Source organism: Gymnodraco acuticeps, unplaced genomic scaffold (assembly GCF_902827175.1).
Source record: "Gymnodraco acuticeps unplaced genomic scaffold, fGymAcu1.1, whole genome shotgun sequence".
Lineage (NCBI taxonomy): Eukaryota > Metazoa > Chordata > Actinopteri > Perciformes > Bathydraconidae > Gymnodraco > Gymnodraco acuticeps.
Genome location: NW_022992186.1, coordinates 152,361 through 170,693, shown reverse-complemented (window position 1 = coordinate 170,693; position 18,333 = coordinate 152,361). Strand labels below are relative to the sequence as shown.

General features: G+C 40.8%; 1 protein-coding gene across 2 annotated transcripts in view; it reads right to left on the bottom strand.

Moving 5' to 3' along the window:
* Positions 1-13,312: 13,312 nt before the first annotated feature.
* The window catches only part of LOC117539084 (homeobox protein MOX-2-like), a 52,270-nt gene continuing 47,249 nt past the window's right edge, over positions 13,313-18,333 (bottom strand). For both annotated transcript variants that reach the window (XM_034205110.1, XM_034205111.1), the window contains exon 4: positions 13,313-13,652. In XM_034205110.1, coding sequence (XP_034061001.1) covers positions 13,434-13,652 — 219 coding nt within the window. In that variant the 3' untranslated portion in view covers positions 13,313-13,433. The remainder of the gene's footprint in view (positions 13,653-18,333) is intronic.

Below are 18,333 nucleotides of genomic sequence, written 5' to 3'. Positions count from 1 at the left end.
GAATGCACATAGTCCCTTGATCCTCCTTAGCAAACGCCTCCATTGGACTCATTTTTGACTTCCATAACATGGTGACATCACTATGTAACACTCACTCTTCTATCGGCTAGCACTTGAACACATTATACGAGATAGGCACATCTCTAAGCGGTTGACCAATCACAACAGAGTCGGCCAGCTAACCAATCGGAGCAGTCTGGTCTCTGGTTTCAGACAGAGGGTGAAAAGAGGTGCTGCAGCACAGGCAGTATGAGACAAATAAAGAGCTTTTTGAACATTAAAGCATGGAGACATGTCCCAGCAGAGACACGTCCCAGCAGAGACACATATGAACCTGAAAATGAGCATTAAATGTCCTCTTCAGAACTAACACAAATCGCCAATATGCCCTTTTATGAATTTGTGCCCCTGCCACCATAACTACAAAAAGGTTGTTGAGCAAAGGTTCATTAACACATTTTAGGCTGATTGAATTTGCGATGCTTCCAATGAGGAAAAGGTGTGTTGAGTGTTCACTCTGGATGTTGTGCAGGCATGCAAAACATTCCTAAGATTTGTTTTGTGTTAGCCTGTGGTCATATCTGAAGCTCTCAGACCTCTGCAGACATTTCCTGTCTTCTGAAGCTGTCTCCACACAGGCCTCCCCTCAGGAGAGAGCAGCAGACAGACGGGATCAACGGGGACATCTCTGCATTGTGTTCAAGGATGTTCTTTTTTTGTTTTTCTCATTTAATTTGGACTCATACAAACCAGAAGCAGACACAGTGAGCCTGCAGCCTGTTCTTTTTGGTTTATTGTTTATTTTGTGACAAAGTGAAAACAGAACAAGAGGGCAAAAACGAATTGCGAAATAAATCAATGTGATAAGCTGTTCAATGTTCAAACCTTTTCTTGTTTTAAGCATTTCAAAAGGTTTGTTTCTGTGTTCTAACAGCTGTCACAGATCTTGGGTCCTTATCTTTATTACTTGATTTTGAGTTTTTTGTGGAAATCGAGCTCAGACTCCATCTGTTGGGACGTCCCATTCCCTTCATAGGCCTACAGGTAGATCAGCAACTGCTCTGTTCTTTGAGACAAAGTGTAATAACTTGACATTGTGTTTAATGGTTTCTGGTTGCTTCAGTTCTGTCTGGAAACAATCATCAAACAGACCCCAAGCACTGTGACATCACTGTGTGGTTCATATTCCTACTGACAGCCCAGTGAGGCTCGACACAACTCCTCTGCAGGCCTGGGGGGTAAAGATACATGCTACAGGATAACCTACACAGGATACAAAAACAGAAGCAAAGATACATAAAGAAAAATATGTAATGAGATTGTTGATACACTTCTAAAAAGTGTCAGTAAACCTAAAAAGAGCATCTAGTGTTTGTTGTAAAGGATCAGATGTTCTCTCTTCTCTTAGAGCTGTACTCTTCTGTAGGATAATACTTTCAGTGTGAGTCTATACTTCTACTGCCTGAATCTGCTTCATGGTTTTCACTTTCTTTGTTCATTTGTTCTGTTTTTAATTCAGCAGGTGAACCTGTATGTTCATAGAATAGTGTGTGTGTGAGCTTAAAGGTGGGGTAGGTCATTTTGGAGAAACCAGCTCCAGTGCGTTAGAATTTGAAAATACACAACGGAAAAAATCTTCCACTTCCTTACAGAGCCCCTCCTCCAACACACACGAACGCGCACATGACCAATGAGGGCACGAGATAAGTTTGTGCACAGATGGAAGGCTGACAGGCAGGTAGGCCATCCAGTTACTTTAGCCGGGCCGGCTCAGATGATTGGTCGTGCTTTTTACAGCGCTACGGCTTCAACAGATGAACTTTTTTAATGGATTTTTTGTCAAAGCACTTCAGATATTCATTGCTATCGGGATGTTAAGAGCATTCCATGGAATATAACAAAAAGTGTTTCTGAAATAAATGACATACCCCACCTTTAACTGTGTGTGTTAAACTAAAACGGAGCATTTTCTGTCAGCTCAGGTTTTATTTCTGCTTTTTTAACCTGTAGTATGTGCTCAAGTGTTTCAGTGTTGGTGTATAGGCTGCTGCCTGAAGCTGCTTCATGAAAGGCAGCTTCTCATATCAATAAGATCATTTCTGATCCTGAATATCATGGTTTCTTCTTTCTAAGGTCACATCGTTCTGTCGACTTACATACTCGCTTAAGTTAAATAACATTGTGCCGATATTTCTTTGCTCTTTTAATTAGTTGATGTTGAGTTAATCTAAAAGTAACAGAAGGTAACGATACGTGTGAATTGTAATTCTTAGATTATGTCACCAATTACAATTTGTATACAGGTTACTAGTAATTGTAACGTAATCCATTGCACAGAGAGTAACAATCCCAACCCTGTGTACCTAATAAAGAGATGGAGTGTGTATCAGGGGTGTCCAATCTACGACCAGGGGGCCAAATGCGGCCCGCGGGCCATTTGGAATCAGCTAATTCTAAAAGTATAATGGAATATGGCCCACAAATGAAACGTGAGCTTGTCTTATATTGTACTTCTTCAATATATATGTACATATTACACAGTAGTATTCATGTGTTAAGTCCACTTTTCAAATAAATTCAGTCAATTAAAAGTTGAAAACTTTTTCAAAAAAATCAAAGTTGATAAGAAAAAAGCCCAATAACTTATTTGCATAACAAGCTTGAAATACACCCTTCCTGTTCCCCTTATTATAAGCAATCTGAGGCTTCTGTTTTGATGGATGAGCTGAACACTTTTTGTAACAAAATAAATGGACAGCTGTGATGTAGGCTGTTTTTTTCTTAAGGCAAGTTTAAGTATCAAGCATAATTTACCTACATTTGATTGATTTTGCTAACTTATAACTGAACTTATGAGGTAATATACCTCACCTTTAGTGAGTGGCCCAGCCCTTCGTTTATTTTTCTGTATGTGGCCGTCGGTGAAACAGTTTGGACACCCTGGTGTAGAGAGACCTCCAACTTTGTGTTGTGTTAAGGGCTTCACTGACATCTAGTGGTCAACCATCAGAACTGCTGGCTGTTAATCAGAGCCTCTGTACACCCACACAGGAGAATTCACTTATGAAGCTGATTCAAGCTTCTCGTAGGACGCGTAATAATAGGCTCATTAGGGCTGAAATTGCACTTAACATTTTTGAACGGTATTAGTTTTTTAATACTTTATAACCCTAACATTAAATACCTACAAAACTATAATGTTTTTATGCAAGCTCTCATGATGAATAGCAAAGTTCAGTTCATCCAGAGTGTGATTTGTACCTCCTCACTCTAGGCACAGATTAGAGGAATCTATACTCCTTGTCTCCAGGTGATGGCGATGAATGTTCATTTAAAATAATTCAGCAGAGTAACGTATCTACCACATTAATTTGTGTATGCAGGGGAATGAGTTCCATTAGGTCATTTTTGTCATGCAAAATAAGACCACTTTTTAACGACGGACATTATAATGCCGCGGAGGGGGGGGCGGCGGGGGGTCAGTGTGTCTACAGAAGGTCCAGTTGTGATAGACACGGTTCGCCACTGATGTATTGTGAACGCAACGCTGCGCAAATGTGGGTCTGACTCTGCCTCACAGAGGGTGACTGGCTGTCTACATGATGTGGCCTGCCTACATCGCCACTTTCATACAGACCATACACTAATGCCCTCGATTGGTCTCTGTGTGTCATTCAAGCTCGGGAAGGTGTGTGTATGTGTGGCGCGAGCGAGCGAGAAAGCGCGCGCACCGGTTACGTGTATTGTTGTTAGCATCTGGTGCTAGCTAGCTGCGCTAACGGATATAATGAGCTATTTCAACAACAAGGTGGAGGGAGAGTCCTCTGCTGTCAGACTGAGAGACTGATAACTATAGCTCAGGTGAGGTCAATTACTCTCTGAGTGTTTAGATGGTTAACTTAGTCTAAGTTATCTCATTGGGTCTCAAAACGGGTAGTGGCCTGGCTGGGTGTATAATTTCCGGCCTGACTTATTGTCCCAGACCCTGAATTGACGCATGACAACAAATATGCCCAGTACCTATGACGCGCCACAGCGATAGACTAGAGCAGAAAAGACATCACATAACGTTAGCATTTCGAAAATGTTAGCGTGACTTAATAATAGTGCGAAAAGACAGCGGTTGTCGCCGGACAAGGATTCCCTCTCTCCTTTCCTGCTCAGGGACTCAGGGACGAGGAGTCATTTAACCAGCCGCCAGTATGAGTCAGGCTTTACTTTCTTTTATATCCATAAAGAAAAAGTAAATCTGTTTACGGTTGTTTCATTATGGATGTTGAGAGGTATCCATATATCTCTTCATTTTGCTCTCAAAGTGCACCAGATTGATGCATCTAACTTCAATATTTAAAAAAAAAATCTTCCCGGGGGAGCATGCCCCTGGACCCCAGGGTGTCAGGTCCACTCCCTACACTGCACCCCCTCTAATCTCAAATGCACCCTGAGTCATTTTCTTTAAGTACAGTGAGCCTTTCTAAAATATACAGTAAAGAGACAAACCCACCAGCATTATAGGATATACTATGACTTTGAGCCAAATACTTGTTTTTGGGCTGTATAAATAAATTGACTTGAAACAGTTGCTGATTTAGAGTACTGTCACCTTTTTTATTCCAATTCAAGCACTGGGTTAGTTTGGCCATTAAAATGCGTTTTGATGTCATTTGATGCGAGAAATATGAGTTGTTATTTCAGATTATGTGTGCAGTGGATGTACATGATCTTTAGTTTGCTAGTTATTACGAAGATTACTTCAGGAAATTGTGTCTATACAACGTTTTCATTGTTACCAAGGTGGTTGCTAAGGACGCTGCTATCGATATTATTTCTGTTATGTTGTGTAACAGTTTAATGGTGTTATCTTTATTGCTACCCCCTTCCAATGTATAGTGTTGGTCCACAGCGCAAACGTATTAGTTTAACAAAATCTGCATCTAAAATTGTGGTATAGATAGCCTACGTTATTTTCCCCTGTGCAATTCTCCATTTACTCAACAATAACACATAATTATCCTTGTGTTTATTTATTTGTTTGATTAATAAACACAAGTTGGAGTCCGTCAGGACCGAGGGTCGGAGCAGCTCATTTGCTTTAGAGAATTTTACACCCGGAAGTAAGTATTCTCTCCGCTTCGCTTGACAAACCCCGTGATAGTCCTCAAGCTCTGTGATTGGAGAGTGGGCTCCGAGGGTTACGCCGAGCGTCGAACAGCACTTGAAATGGGATGGAACCACGGCAGACTGTCCAAAACTGGATTTGAACGAGAGAATAACGAGTAATGAATATACTTTATAGGGATCCTATTAATATCTAATAATAAAAATAATGAAATTCAATAACATGCTTTAACCACCAGGTGTCCCTTTATATCAGCTGTGCACCTTTATGGTGTAAATACAGCCTATCTACCAATTGGATCAAATATAAAAGTCAGCCGAATTAGTGTTGATACTGCAAGGAGACGTATTGTGTGAAAAGAAATGTAAGATGTTGTTTAATGGCTGATATATTTATGATCCACGTCACGTATTCAGTTTTGGCGGCAGTTCTTCCTGTTTGTCTAGAAGTCAGATTTCACATCGCATAAACACCATTTCCCAACGTGCATTGCGGCTAAACCATCCAATCACCGAGCTGAGGATCTTGCCTACGTCTGTTTCCGGTATTTGTTTATGACGATGTGATGTGAGATGTGAGACTGGGTTGGAGAATTGCACAGGGGAAAATAACGTATTTTATTGGAATAACTATAAAATAACAGATGTAAGTAAAGGTTTAATTAACTTTAAAGTAAATGAAGTGTTATGTGCCACTGCTACCAAAGGTCTATAAGTGTATATGTCTGGTGGGGTACGATAAGTAGACACAAAGTAAACAAAAGTATAAAGCCACCGGTTCACTAACAGCGTCCACACGATATGTTATTAAACCTTTCCTTAAAGAAAATATACTCTGTATAAGTGTTCTGAAGCTGTGTAGCCCACACTGCAGCCATTTGGAGATTAGGACCTTTGGCAGAACTCTAGGACAGTGATGGGCAGAATGGGGCTTCATCTGTCACCAACCTGCACTTTCACTCCCCTCAATCTCCTTCTCCAGCTTTATTTAGCCCCCAAGGAGCAGCCAGCACCTCACCACAAATCTCCACTTCACCAAAAGTATTTTATTCAGCCTTTCTGTTAGTCCCTTCTCATGTTGCTTTACACTTGTCATGCTATAGCAGCACATTTCCTCTTCTAAGAGCAGTATTAAATGCAATGCACCTTAAGCATTAAGGGGTATAGAAAAAGGAGTGAATGTCCTCTTCCATGCCGTCTGGTTATTTGTGGTTCTCTGAAATATTGACTGGAGGTTTAATGAAGGACTTGTCGGGTGTCAGGAGCCGGCGGCTGGAAAAGCCAGCAGGGCAATAACAGTGTGTGGTGTACTGGTGAAACGCTCCGATGACTGGAAAACTGCACAGTGACAGGAGAACACACTGAGCTGACTGAAGGATGGTGAGGCAGCTAGATCTCTGGAAGAGGGGAGACCCTGGAGATCCCCAGGAAGAGAACAAATCCAAATAGAATGTGGGTGTCATGGCTGTCTAAAAGGTGTTAATTGAAATGACACACATTGTATGCTGAACTGCACAAGATTTTAGAAGATTTTAAAGAATGAATGTGTAATGTGGAGTAAGCTTTTGGAGTGACACAGAATCTTGCAGGTGATATTATTGAATGCTTCCGGTGTAAAGTATCAGGTCCTATTCAACCCATAGAATCCCCTTGGTGTCTTTAATTAAAAAAAACTGAAGCACAAAATGACACAGTATGTTCAGAAAGCTGCCCTTTGCTGCCCTTTTCAAGGCATAGCTCAATATAATTCGGTCCTAAAACCAACATATTAAACATTATGAAAATAAAATCAGTTTTCTTTTCATAAAAAACACTTGGAACAAAACCATTCAAAGAGTGTAGCTCTCAGATGGACTACACAACACAGGGGCAACAAGGACATTATAAACAACACAATAACGTTTTTGTTTTACTTGCAAAATACATCATACAACAATAATGAATAAAAGACAACAAATGATGAATGCTTCTATTCCCATTTCAGTTTTAGACTGTATATAATATGCGATAATGTGCAAGATTAAATTATTTTATTTTTAATTGATTATGAATACAACCTTCTTCTATAAAATAAGCGGCAACCCAACAAAAGGGACACAGAAATACAATCTTAGAACTATAGTGATTTTTCATTTCTATATTTATAATTTATGTATTAAGTGTGTTCTACTTGTCCTTTTCTAGATTGTCTTTATTTTTATTTTGGTCAGTTTTTTTGTCAACCATATTTTATGGAATGTTCTAAAGATTCATCTCATCAAAGTCTTGAGTTTGGATAAAAAGTCATTAAAGAATGTTTTACTTCCACTCATCACAGTCGTCGTACCTGAAATAAAAAGGGTAGGTAATAGTGAGACTGTAGATCAGTATTTTGTTAGTGTTCACTTTATTTCTTGGTCTAGTCATCAATTCCCTGGTGCCTGAGTCACAGTCCAGCAGCTCTGAATGCGTAACGCAGCTGTCAGTCAGGGGCCCCTGCCAGCTTATTGAAGGGCTTCCAAGTCCTTGGCCCCTGATCCCACTTTCCACTGTCACACTGTGGCAATAGACTCATAAAGTTACCATCACATCATTAGATACATTTAAGCAGGACTGAACGAATAATGCTGTGAATTACCTTGGACTGTCAGTTCCTATTAAACTGCTTTTCGATTCATTTTTCCCCTCCTACAAAAACACAATGAGATCCACAACCTGCCTTAAAATATTTGCTGTTCTTCAGGTTTAATGTATTCGATTCAATATGAAGGAGTTTAAGACTTTTAACAGATGGCCCTTTTAATATTCCCCAGATGAACAGTATGGAAACTTCCCAAAGACTCCGGATAATCTTTGGGAACACGGGAACATCCACGGTCAGACTGTTTCCCAAAAGGGACTGAGTCACCGGATGAAAACTGAGACTCTGCTGAAAGATCTCTTTTCATTTTCTGCTCTCCTGAAAGATCAAGTTTCTCACCAGATTTGTTAAAAAAGTTAGAAGAATTCCGACGCCTATCAACACTGGTGCAGTGCCTTAAATCTTCCTAAATGGTTTGGCCTGAAAGCAGCGCGGGGCTCCAGCTGAATGTGGAAAGTCTTCTGCTCTGTTGATCTTGGTTCTGCGGCTGTAACGACAACATGACCCCTCCCTCGGGGGGCAAGTAGGAGCTCCATCGAGGATCAGACGTGACAATGGCCCCATGCTTTCCACCCCTCACAGCTTCTCATCCTCCTCTCAGTGAAAACAAACCTGGATCATCAGTCAGTTACAATATTATCTGGAGGTTCTAAGACACACTAGGGTAAAGTAATAGATTTACTCAAGTACTGTACTTAGGGCGACTGTGGCTGCGAGGGAGTGCGGTCGTCTTTCAACCAGAAGGTTGTGGGTTCGATCCCAGCCCGTGCAGCCAACATCTCGATGTATCCTTGGGCAAGACACTTAACCCTGAGTTGCTCCCGATGGCATGGCCAACGGTGTGTGAATGTGTGTGAATGTTAGGTCCTAGAGCAAGTGGTACTGCTCTGTATGAATGGGTGTGAATGGGTGAATGACATGTAGCATGTAAAGCGCTTTGAGGGGTTGTAAAGACTGGATAAAGCGCTATATAAGTACAGTCCATTTACTTAAGTACAATTTTGAGGTATTGTACTTGAGTATTTCAATTGTTTGCTATTTATACTCCACTCAGAGGTAACTATTGTACTTTTCCTCCACTATACCTTTAGTTACTTCACAGATCTGGATGAATGATGTGAAATCTAATCAAGTGTTAAATCAGTCTTTAGTTCCACCTGGAGTAAATCCACAAGCTACCCTGCAGTATACAAAGTCATTCAAACTAGCTGCACCTTTACCAGCTTTGAGAACACTTTAATGATCAATCATTATAAAACATATCGTATATATTATTCTGAAATGGACCAATCTGCACAATGACAAATTTTACTTTTGGTACTTTAAGTATATTTTTATGCCAATACTTTTCTACTTTTACTTGAGTAACATTTTGAATGCAGGACTTTTACTGTAACAGAGCATTCCTGCACTCTCGGAGTCATACTTTTATTTCAGTAGAACATCTGAGTACTTTTTCCACCTCTGTTAACACACAATGTATTCACTAAACTGTAGAAGTGGCCCCGTTGTGAGTCATACGAGTGACTAATGAAGCTTAGCGCAAGTTCAACCAGGAAGACCGTCTTTACTCTTCATATAATTCTATTCCCATGTTACTACTCTCCCTCCTCTCAATAAGTGACCGGGGGCGTCACTCTTCAGCTTAACCAATCACTTCGCTCTATTCCCAAGAGCCTATCATAACGCTCTGTCAAACCTTTTAAATCTGCACTTTCCCCTCTGACAGCTGTCATTTCAGGTGACTCAACGCAACCCTCCTCCACCCCTTTTCACCTCCCGTCCCTCTGAATCCAGGGTCAAGCTAATCCACTCCTCTTCGGACCGACCCAACTATCCATTCACCACCACCAGTGTCTAGACCCCAGGGGGATTTCATCGGATCGGCTCTACCTTCCCGAATGATACTTCCTGCACAACAGGGCCTAATCGCCAAAATCACATTACATTCATTTGTGCATCTGCGCAATAAATATGTATTATTACAGTTGCAAGAAAAAGTATGTGAACCCTTTGCATTCTCCACACATAGCGTTGTGTGTTCCTTCCAAACAACTCAACTTTGGTTTCATCTGTCCACAGAATATGTTGCCAGTAGTGCTGTGGAACATCCAGGTGCTCTTTTGCAAACTTCAAACGTGCAGCAATGTTTTTTCTGGAAAGCAGTGGCTTCCTCCGTGGTGTCCTCCCATGAACTCCATTCTTGTTCAGTGTTTTACGTATCGTAGATTCCTCAACAGAGATGTTAGCATGTGCCAGAGATTTCTTTAAGTCTCTAGCTGACACTCTAGGATTCTTCTTCACCTCATTGAGCATTCTGCGCTGTGCTCTTGCAGTCATCTTTACAGGACGGCCACTCCTAGGGAGAGTAGCAACAGTGCTGAACTTTCTCCATGTATAGACAATTTGTCTTACCGTGGACTGATGAACATCAAGGCTTTTAGAGATACTTTTGTAACCCTTTCCAGCTTTATGCAAGTCAACCATTCTTCATCGTAGGTCTTCTGAGAGCTCTTTTGTGCGAGGCATGGTTCACATCTGGCAATGCTTCTTAAGAATCGCACATTCAAAACTGGTGTGTGTTTGTTATAGGGCAGGGCAGCTTTAACCAACACCTCCAATCTCGTCTCATTGATTGGACTCCAGGTTGGCTGACTCCAATTAGCTCTTGAAGAAGTCTTTAGCCTAGGGGTTCACATACTGTTTCCACCCTGCACTGTGAATGTTTACACGGTGTGTTCAATAAAAACATGAAAACATATAATTATTTGTGTGGTATTAGTTTAAGCAGACTGCGTTTGTCTATTGTTGTGACTTAGATGAAGATCAGAACACATTTTAGGACCAATTTATGCAGAAATCCAGGTCATTCCAAAGGGTTTTTCTTGCAACTGTACATCAAAACCGTCTCTCCTGATTGAACTCTCATCGGTTTCCCAGGCTATCTTCACTTTGTGTTTACAACTATAGAATTATGGTCTTAGGCTCTGTGTCCTCATAACGTTCTTACTCTTTTTCACCTTTTTTATAAGACAGTCTAGCTTATTAAGGCTACTTCATATTTGTTTGACATGTTTTTCTCCATGAACACCAACTGGAGGATGCATGTTCTCACAGTTTGTATGAATGAGCTCACAGCCATCTGACAGCTGGGGAACGAGGAGGCCGGTCGGGGTACGGTGATAAAAGTTCAACACTCAAAAGCATCCGGTTGATCTGTCCAAACAAACAGGCTTTTTAGTCTTTGCTATGATATTTTTTTTCTGACAGACAAGCCCAAAACCTGACTGTTGCCAACTTGGAGACTTTCTTGCTAGTTTAAGAAACTTGGAACTAGTTCTGCTAGATACTTTTGGTTGAATCTAGATTAATCTTGTCTTAACCCTAACCCTGGCCACATCAACCAGCTCTGACTGGGGGATTCCAAGGTGCTCCAAAGCCAGCGTAGAGATATAATCCCTCTACCTGGTCCGGGGTCTGCCCCTCGGTCTCCTCCCAGCTGGATGTGCCTGGAACACCTCCCAAGAAGACAGCCATCCTCCAGGTTTCCTGTCCACCTCAACAGGCATCTTTGAACGGGAAGGAGCAGCGGCTCTACTGCGAGACCCGGATGACTGTACTCACCTTATCCCTAAGCCAAGTTGCTTGTGCCTAATCGTCACTTTCTCCACTAAATGTATAAATGCTATAAATCGCCACCAAGACATTTGAGTTTTTATAATTTATTCGCATTTACTATCAACGTTTTTTTCAGGTGACAAGCAAGTCAACTTTCAGACTGAGCAAGAGGCAGAAGATAGACCTGTTTATTTTAGAATGTAGAAAAACAGTTCCAGGTTCAGTTTATTTTGGGCACACATTTTGATAAATTATTAACTTAAAAAAGAAATGGCATGAATGCTTTCCTTTCATTTAACTGTTTATGCCACATCAATATTTTAGCATTGACTGTTATAAGAAGTACAGTACAATATGACTGAAACAAATTCTCAGATGGTGCAGAATACAAACCTTGTATCTGTCTGGAGCCTCTCTGCAATGTTCTTTGAGTTTGATGTCCTTGTCTTTTGAGAGACATTCACATACAGTGGGGCAAAAAAGTATTTAGTCAGCCACCAATTGTGCAAGTTCTCCCACTTAAAAAGATGAGAGGCCTGAAAGAAATCCAGAAAATCACATTGTCTGATTTTTAAAGAATTTATTTCAAATTATGGTGGAAAATAAGTATTTGGTCAATAACAAAAGTTCATCTCAATACTTTGTTATATACCCTTTGTTGGCAATGACAGAGGTCAAACGTTTCCTGTAAGTCTTCACAAGGTTTTCACACACTGTTGCTGGTATTTTGGCCCATTCCTCCATGCAGATCTCCTCTAGAGCAGTGATGTTTTGGGGCTGTCGCTGGGCAACACGGACTTTCAACTCCCTCCAAAGATTTTCTATGGGGTTGAGATCTGGAGACTGGCTAGGCCACTCCAGGACCTTGAAATGCTTCTTACGAAGCCACTCCTTCGTTGCCCGGGCGGTGTGTTTGGGATCATTGTCATGCTGAAAGACCCAGCCACGTTTCATCTTCAATGCCCTTGCTGATGGAAGGAGGTTGTCACTCAAAATCTCACGATACATGGCCCCATTCATTCTTTCCTTTACACGGATCAGTCGTCCTGGTCCCTTTGCAGAAAAACAGCCCCAAAGCATGATGTTTCCAGCCCCATGTTTCACAGTAGGTATGGTGTTCTTTGGATGCAACTCAGCATTCTTTCTCCTCCAAACACGTCTAGTTGAGTTTTTACCAAAAAGTTCTATTTTGGTTTAATCTGACCATATGACATTCTCCCAATCCTCTTCTGGATCATCTAAATGCTCTCTAGCAAACTTCAGACGGGCCTGGACATGTACTGGCTTAAGCAGGGGGACACGTCTGGCACTGCAGGATTTGAGTCCCTGGCGGCGTAGTGTGTTACTGATGGTAGCCTTTGTTACTTTGGTCCCAGCTCTCTGCAGGTCATTGACTAGGTCCCCCCGTGTGGTTCTGGGATGTTTGCTCACCGTTCTTGTGATCATTTTGACCCCACGGGGTGAGATCTTGCGTGGAGCCCCAGATCGAGGGAGATTATCAGTGGTCTTGTATGTCTTCCATTTTCTAATAATTGCTCCCACAGTTGATTTCTTCACACCAAGCTGCTTACCTATTGCAGATTCAGTCTTCCCAGCCTGGTGCAGGTCTACAATTTTGTTTCTGGTGTCCTTTGACAGCTCTTTGGTCTTGGCCATAGTGGCGTTTGTAGTGTGACTGTTTGAGGTTGTGGACAGGTGTCTTTTATACTGATAACGAGTTCAAACAGGTGCCATTAATACAGTTAACGAGTGGAGGACAGAGGAGGCTCTTAAAGAAGAAGTTACAGGTCTGTGAGAGCCAGAAATCTTGTTTGTTTGTAGGTGACCAAACACTTATTTTACCGAGGAATTTACCAATTAATTCATTAAAAATCCTACAATGTGATTTTCTGGATTCTTTCCCCCCATTCTGTCTCTCATAGTTGAAGTGTACCTAGGATGAAAATTACAGGCCTCTCTCATCTTTTTAAGTGGGAGAACTTGCACAATTGGTGGCTGACTAAATACTTTTTTGCCCTACTGTATGTCTCACCACTATTTCTTTAAGTTCTATCCAGACCAGGACCACCATCAAAGGTCATAGGTGAAGGTTGTATGAGCTCTGGTCGCTCTCCTGGCTGTCCTCCTCAGTTTCGAGCTTCGGTGAGCACTTCTGTCCTTCTCTCTCTGAAAGCTCAGAAGACAGTAGTGTCCCTTTCTTTACATTAATCAAGTCTTTGTCTCGTAATGCTGCCCCCTGCTGGCCTCCCTTCACACGCTTCCACTTCATCCTCCTGTTCTGGAACCAGACCTTCACCTGAGAGGAAAACAAAGCAGTGAGACACAATAACTATGTTTGGTTCATGCTCTAAAGTGCAAACCAGGGGAGTTGCAATATCTGATCATTGCATTGAGCTAATTTATTACTTTAGAAACAAACACAAACATATATTATTATTACAGGAAATATGTGTAAGAGTGTTTTGCAGCTTCTGTATCATCTACACAATGTCATAATTTCAGGAGCAATACAAAAAACTGGTTTAGTATTACACTTTTAAAAATGGGAGGCTCATGAGTGTATGAGAGGAAACACAAAAATATATCTCACTCTGTCCAATCCAATATAAAAGTTCACACACAAGTATTTAAAAAAATATACCGGACCCTGAAGGTTGGAGTCCTTATAAACAGAGTTAACTTTATTTTTTATATTTTCAATGGACATGATGTTGTCTGTATTTAAGAAAGACTAGTGACTACATTTTTATTCAGAAAATGCACACTAAATCAATTTATATGCAGCAAACACATGAGTAGTTGGCTGACATCTCTTCGTCCTCTTGAAGTGAGGGTAATGGTGCAAGCCAATAGAGTGGTACAGGAAGGAGTCCTAAAACATAGTTTTTACAACTTCAGTTTCCCTCTTTTTGTTTTTTTTTCTTCATGTTTTTGGTTAGAAGTCTGAAATAAGACCTGTGGTGAACACAAGCGGAAGAGATATCCATGTTTTGTTCTACGACATCAAATGCATCTCAAATCTCAAAATCTAATTTTAGCGAGGGAGCCCTAGTGATGCTAACTTCTGGGCTGCCTACAAAAATACTTAATCCCTGCAACACTCTAATGTCCCTTTTAATATGGGATTAGTTTTGTATCATAAAGATAAAGCAACACTTTCTCAGAATCAAGCAAAACTATGAGTTTAAAAGAAAAAAAAACTGAGTCAAGCAAAATAAAATAAATTTCAAAAATAAAACTATAAATTGCAAACAAATCATTTGTGTAATCATGTAAACTAGAAGTATTTGTTCTTTGTTTTAACATAGGTTTTTGTTTGCAGTTCTTGTTTCTTCTTTCTCAATGATCAGACTTTTGCTCTCGCTGCAGCTCTTCTCTTTTGCGCTCCCTCATTTTTTGTTTTCGATTTTGACACAAACCTCCCAGGTGGGCGGGACTTTCAGGGGTGTGTCCCCATTGGCTACTCAGTTTTTGAGTGACAGCCCACTACACCACAGATCATACAGTGCAACTCATGCAGCAAACTCCGGAGTCCACTCGGCCACGTTAGTGTCGGTGTCTCCTGGGGAGTTTCATGAACATATCGGACTTCTCTTATGGATTGCTGTGCATTAGACTTGTGTTGTGTAGTTTATACTTTATTCCAACTTTAAATATTTTAATACCTGAACACACTGCTGCTGTTAAATAATTTCCTAATTTGGGATTGATAAAGTGTCTGTCTATCTATTTATTAAAAAAACACATCTATGTATTTTTAAGCTAAAGGTGATACACAATATAAACTGTAAACTGTTATTTTTTCAAAGACATGTTACATTTCAAAAGCATATATTGCTATGTTTAGGACCAACAATTAAAGACTGCTTTAATTTAACAAATTCTACAATATAAAAGTGGCAGATTTGCTTTATTAAACAGACCAGACCTAGGCTGCATACCAACACAATTAGGAGCATGCTCACATCTTACTATGTGGGTCTGAAAAGCTGAAGCATTCATACACAATGGATACAAACTGTGTTGTCTCATTCTATATCCTGTGAGAAAATGATATACATTTAGCATTAAAAACCCTACATACTATTCCTAGCCTGAGGAAGATATGAATAATCAACAGATTTGAATGGAATCTCTAACATTTCCATGTAGAATAAAGACAAAAGAGTGATTATACAAATTACATTTATTGAAATTTGAACCAGAAGATGAAGTCTCAAAAAACGTTTTGAAAAAAGAGGACATAAAACAAAAAGGTGGATAATAATAACATCTATTAAGTGTAGTATATGTAAAGCCATTTGGTCAAATGAAATGACACTGAGACAGTGATAACAGCAACGCCCAGCGTGGATGAAGCTGGTGCAGGTCTTTCTTCATGCCCCCCCCCCCCTCCCCCTCCGTGGATCTGATGATGTCCCCTCAGAGGAAGTGGGAAAACGGGATAAGACCTAGGCTCTGGACACCACGCTGTCTCAATGATCCACACTGTTAATATGAGAGGAAAATAAATGTTTTAGGAAATGAAAAATATGAAGTTAACAAATAAAACACAGCTCATGGACAGTAGGTTTTCCTACAAAGTTAACTCAGCCTCCATTGATTTTCATATCAAATTAGCGTGTTAATAAAATAAGCTATCATGGCTTATACTTGCATATCTAAACAGAATCATGAAAGCCTGTTGGTAGAGTCAGGCACACGAGTCCGTTTGAGTGTGTGTGCGCCGGTGTCTGAACGCTCACTCACTGCTAGCTATGTTCTAAAGGTAGCACAAGTTAACTTTTATAGCACAGCTTTACTTCTCACTTACCACAATAAAGAAACAGAACGTATAGCACAGCACAAACAACACAAATGATCAATACTTACATATATTTGCACTTGTACTATTATAATAATTGAAATTCTGGTTCTTCTGGGGGTCTTCTGTCCACGCTCAGCTACCGCACCGCAGCTGCCTGCACTGTACAATCGCTGGAGGACTGGGCTTTAACTCAAAAACTGAGTAGCCAATGGGGACGCACCCCTGAAAGTCCCGCCCACCTAGGAGGTTTGTGTCAGAATCTCAAACAAAAAGTGAAGGAACGCAAATGAGAAAGCTGCAGCGAGAGCAAAAGTCTGATCATTGAGAAAGAAGAAACAAGAACTGCAAACAAAAACCTATGTTAAAACAAAGAAAAAAGAAATGATTTGTTTGCAGCTTATAGTTTTATTTTTGAAATTTATTTTATTTTGCTTGACTTAGTTTTTTTTTTAAAAACTCATTGTGACGGGGCTCTATTTGTCCGTTCACAAACACTGGCCTAGTCGGTTGGGTTACGCTCCAAAAAACTTTATTTACAGCAACAAAACAAAAACGGAACCAGCACAATGTAAACAACAAAAATAAAAGACAAAAACAGGCCGTCCATCACTCATTCAGAGTAAACGTGTTCTGGCTGTTGCCTTCTCTGCAACAAACCCCCGAACACATCCCAGCTGTTGCCTTCACTGCAACATTCTTCGAGTGACACAGTCCGCCCCCACAAGGAACCAACACCGTCCCTTTTGAACCCATGGCCCCTCCCACAGGCTCACCGTCAACAGGTGACACAATCAACTCCAAACCACATTGTCAACATAAATGTAATTTCCTCCAACATGAGGAAACTATCTGCACCAAACATACACAGGTTAACTACCTCTTAACCGTCATTCCCCATAATTAACAAAAGTAAAAATAAATAAGAAATTGCATGGTTCATTTGACGGAAGAGAGCAGGAAATGTTTGGTGTGTCGGCTGTCAGTGGCGGAGTCAGTCACTCTGTGACCCGCTCCGTCACACTCATAGTTTTACTTTATTCTGAGAAAGTGTTGCTTTATCTTTATGATACAAAACTAATCCCATACTTTCACACCAACGCGTTTTGAGGGCCGACTCGGAGCTAGAGCCTGAAAAGTACCGGTTTTTCCTCTTCACACCGCAGCGGCGCCGCCTCTTAGCTCCGGAATCCGGTTCGTTTCCAGCTCCAAAAAATTGTCGGTCTAGAACAGGGGTGTCAGACTCCAGGCCCGGGGGCCAAATCCGGCCTGCGACTTCATTTTATGTGGCCCGCAAGAGCTTGCAAAGAATATATTATGTTTATTATACGGTTACATGCCGTTTTACAGAAGCACATTGCCAATAAACAACATGCATCTCATTTTGTTACATGCACACTGAAGAGACTTGCAATTATTTGCCCTAGACTTCTGCTTTCAGACGTAGTTAATTATGAAGTTATTACCCTATCCGATAATAATCCAATGCAGAGGCAATAATGTAATATAATACATTATTTTATATATTTATATCGTCATAAAGTTACAACCGGCCCTTTGAGTGCAACCATAATGCTAATGTAGCCCGCGATGAAATTGAGTTTGACACCCCTGGTCTAGAAGCAAGATTCCAGAGCTAAGAGGCGGCGTCGCTTACGTCTCTCTTACGTCGAGGCGTGCAGGAAACTAAACCCACCTCCCCTAAACATGGGTCGACTGAAGAGTCTCGTCATGCCTGCCTACAAGCAGTAGCGCCGAGCAAAGTGACTAGAAGGCAACCACACACTTATAAAGTCAGGCAACACTAACCAGGCTTCGTGTGATTCTGTTTATTTGTACCTTACTTTGACCATCCGTTCACTGTTATTGATCATTGTGGAGAGAGGCAGACGTTTTGTTTTGTATTATAGCAGCTATCGGATGGAATCAATACATGGGCTGCACAGGTTGTCGTGTCCGACTATCACAAGTAGAATCATAATGAAAAAATACGCCGGTAAAATGTGCCTGTAGAAAACGGCTTATGCCACAATAGGATAGCAATAGCAAGTAGTCAGTTTAGCTTCGGTTGCTATGCTAACATCACCCATTTTATACTAGAGAAACTTTCATAACAGCGTTGTGATGCCAAACAGCGTCAATTCAGACTGACACACATTCACTTACGGTGTGT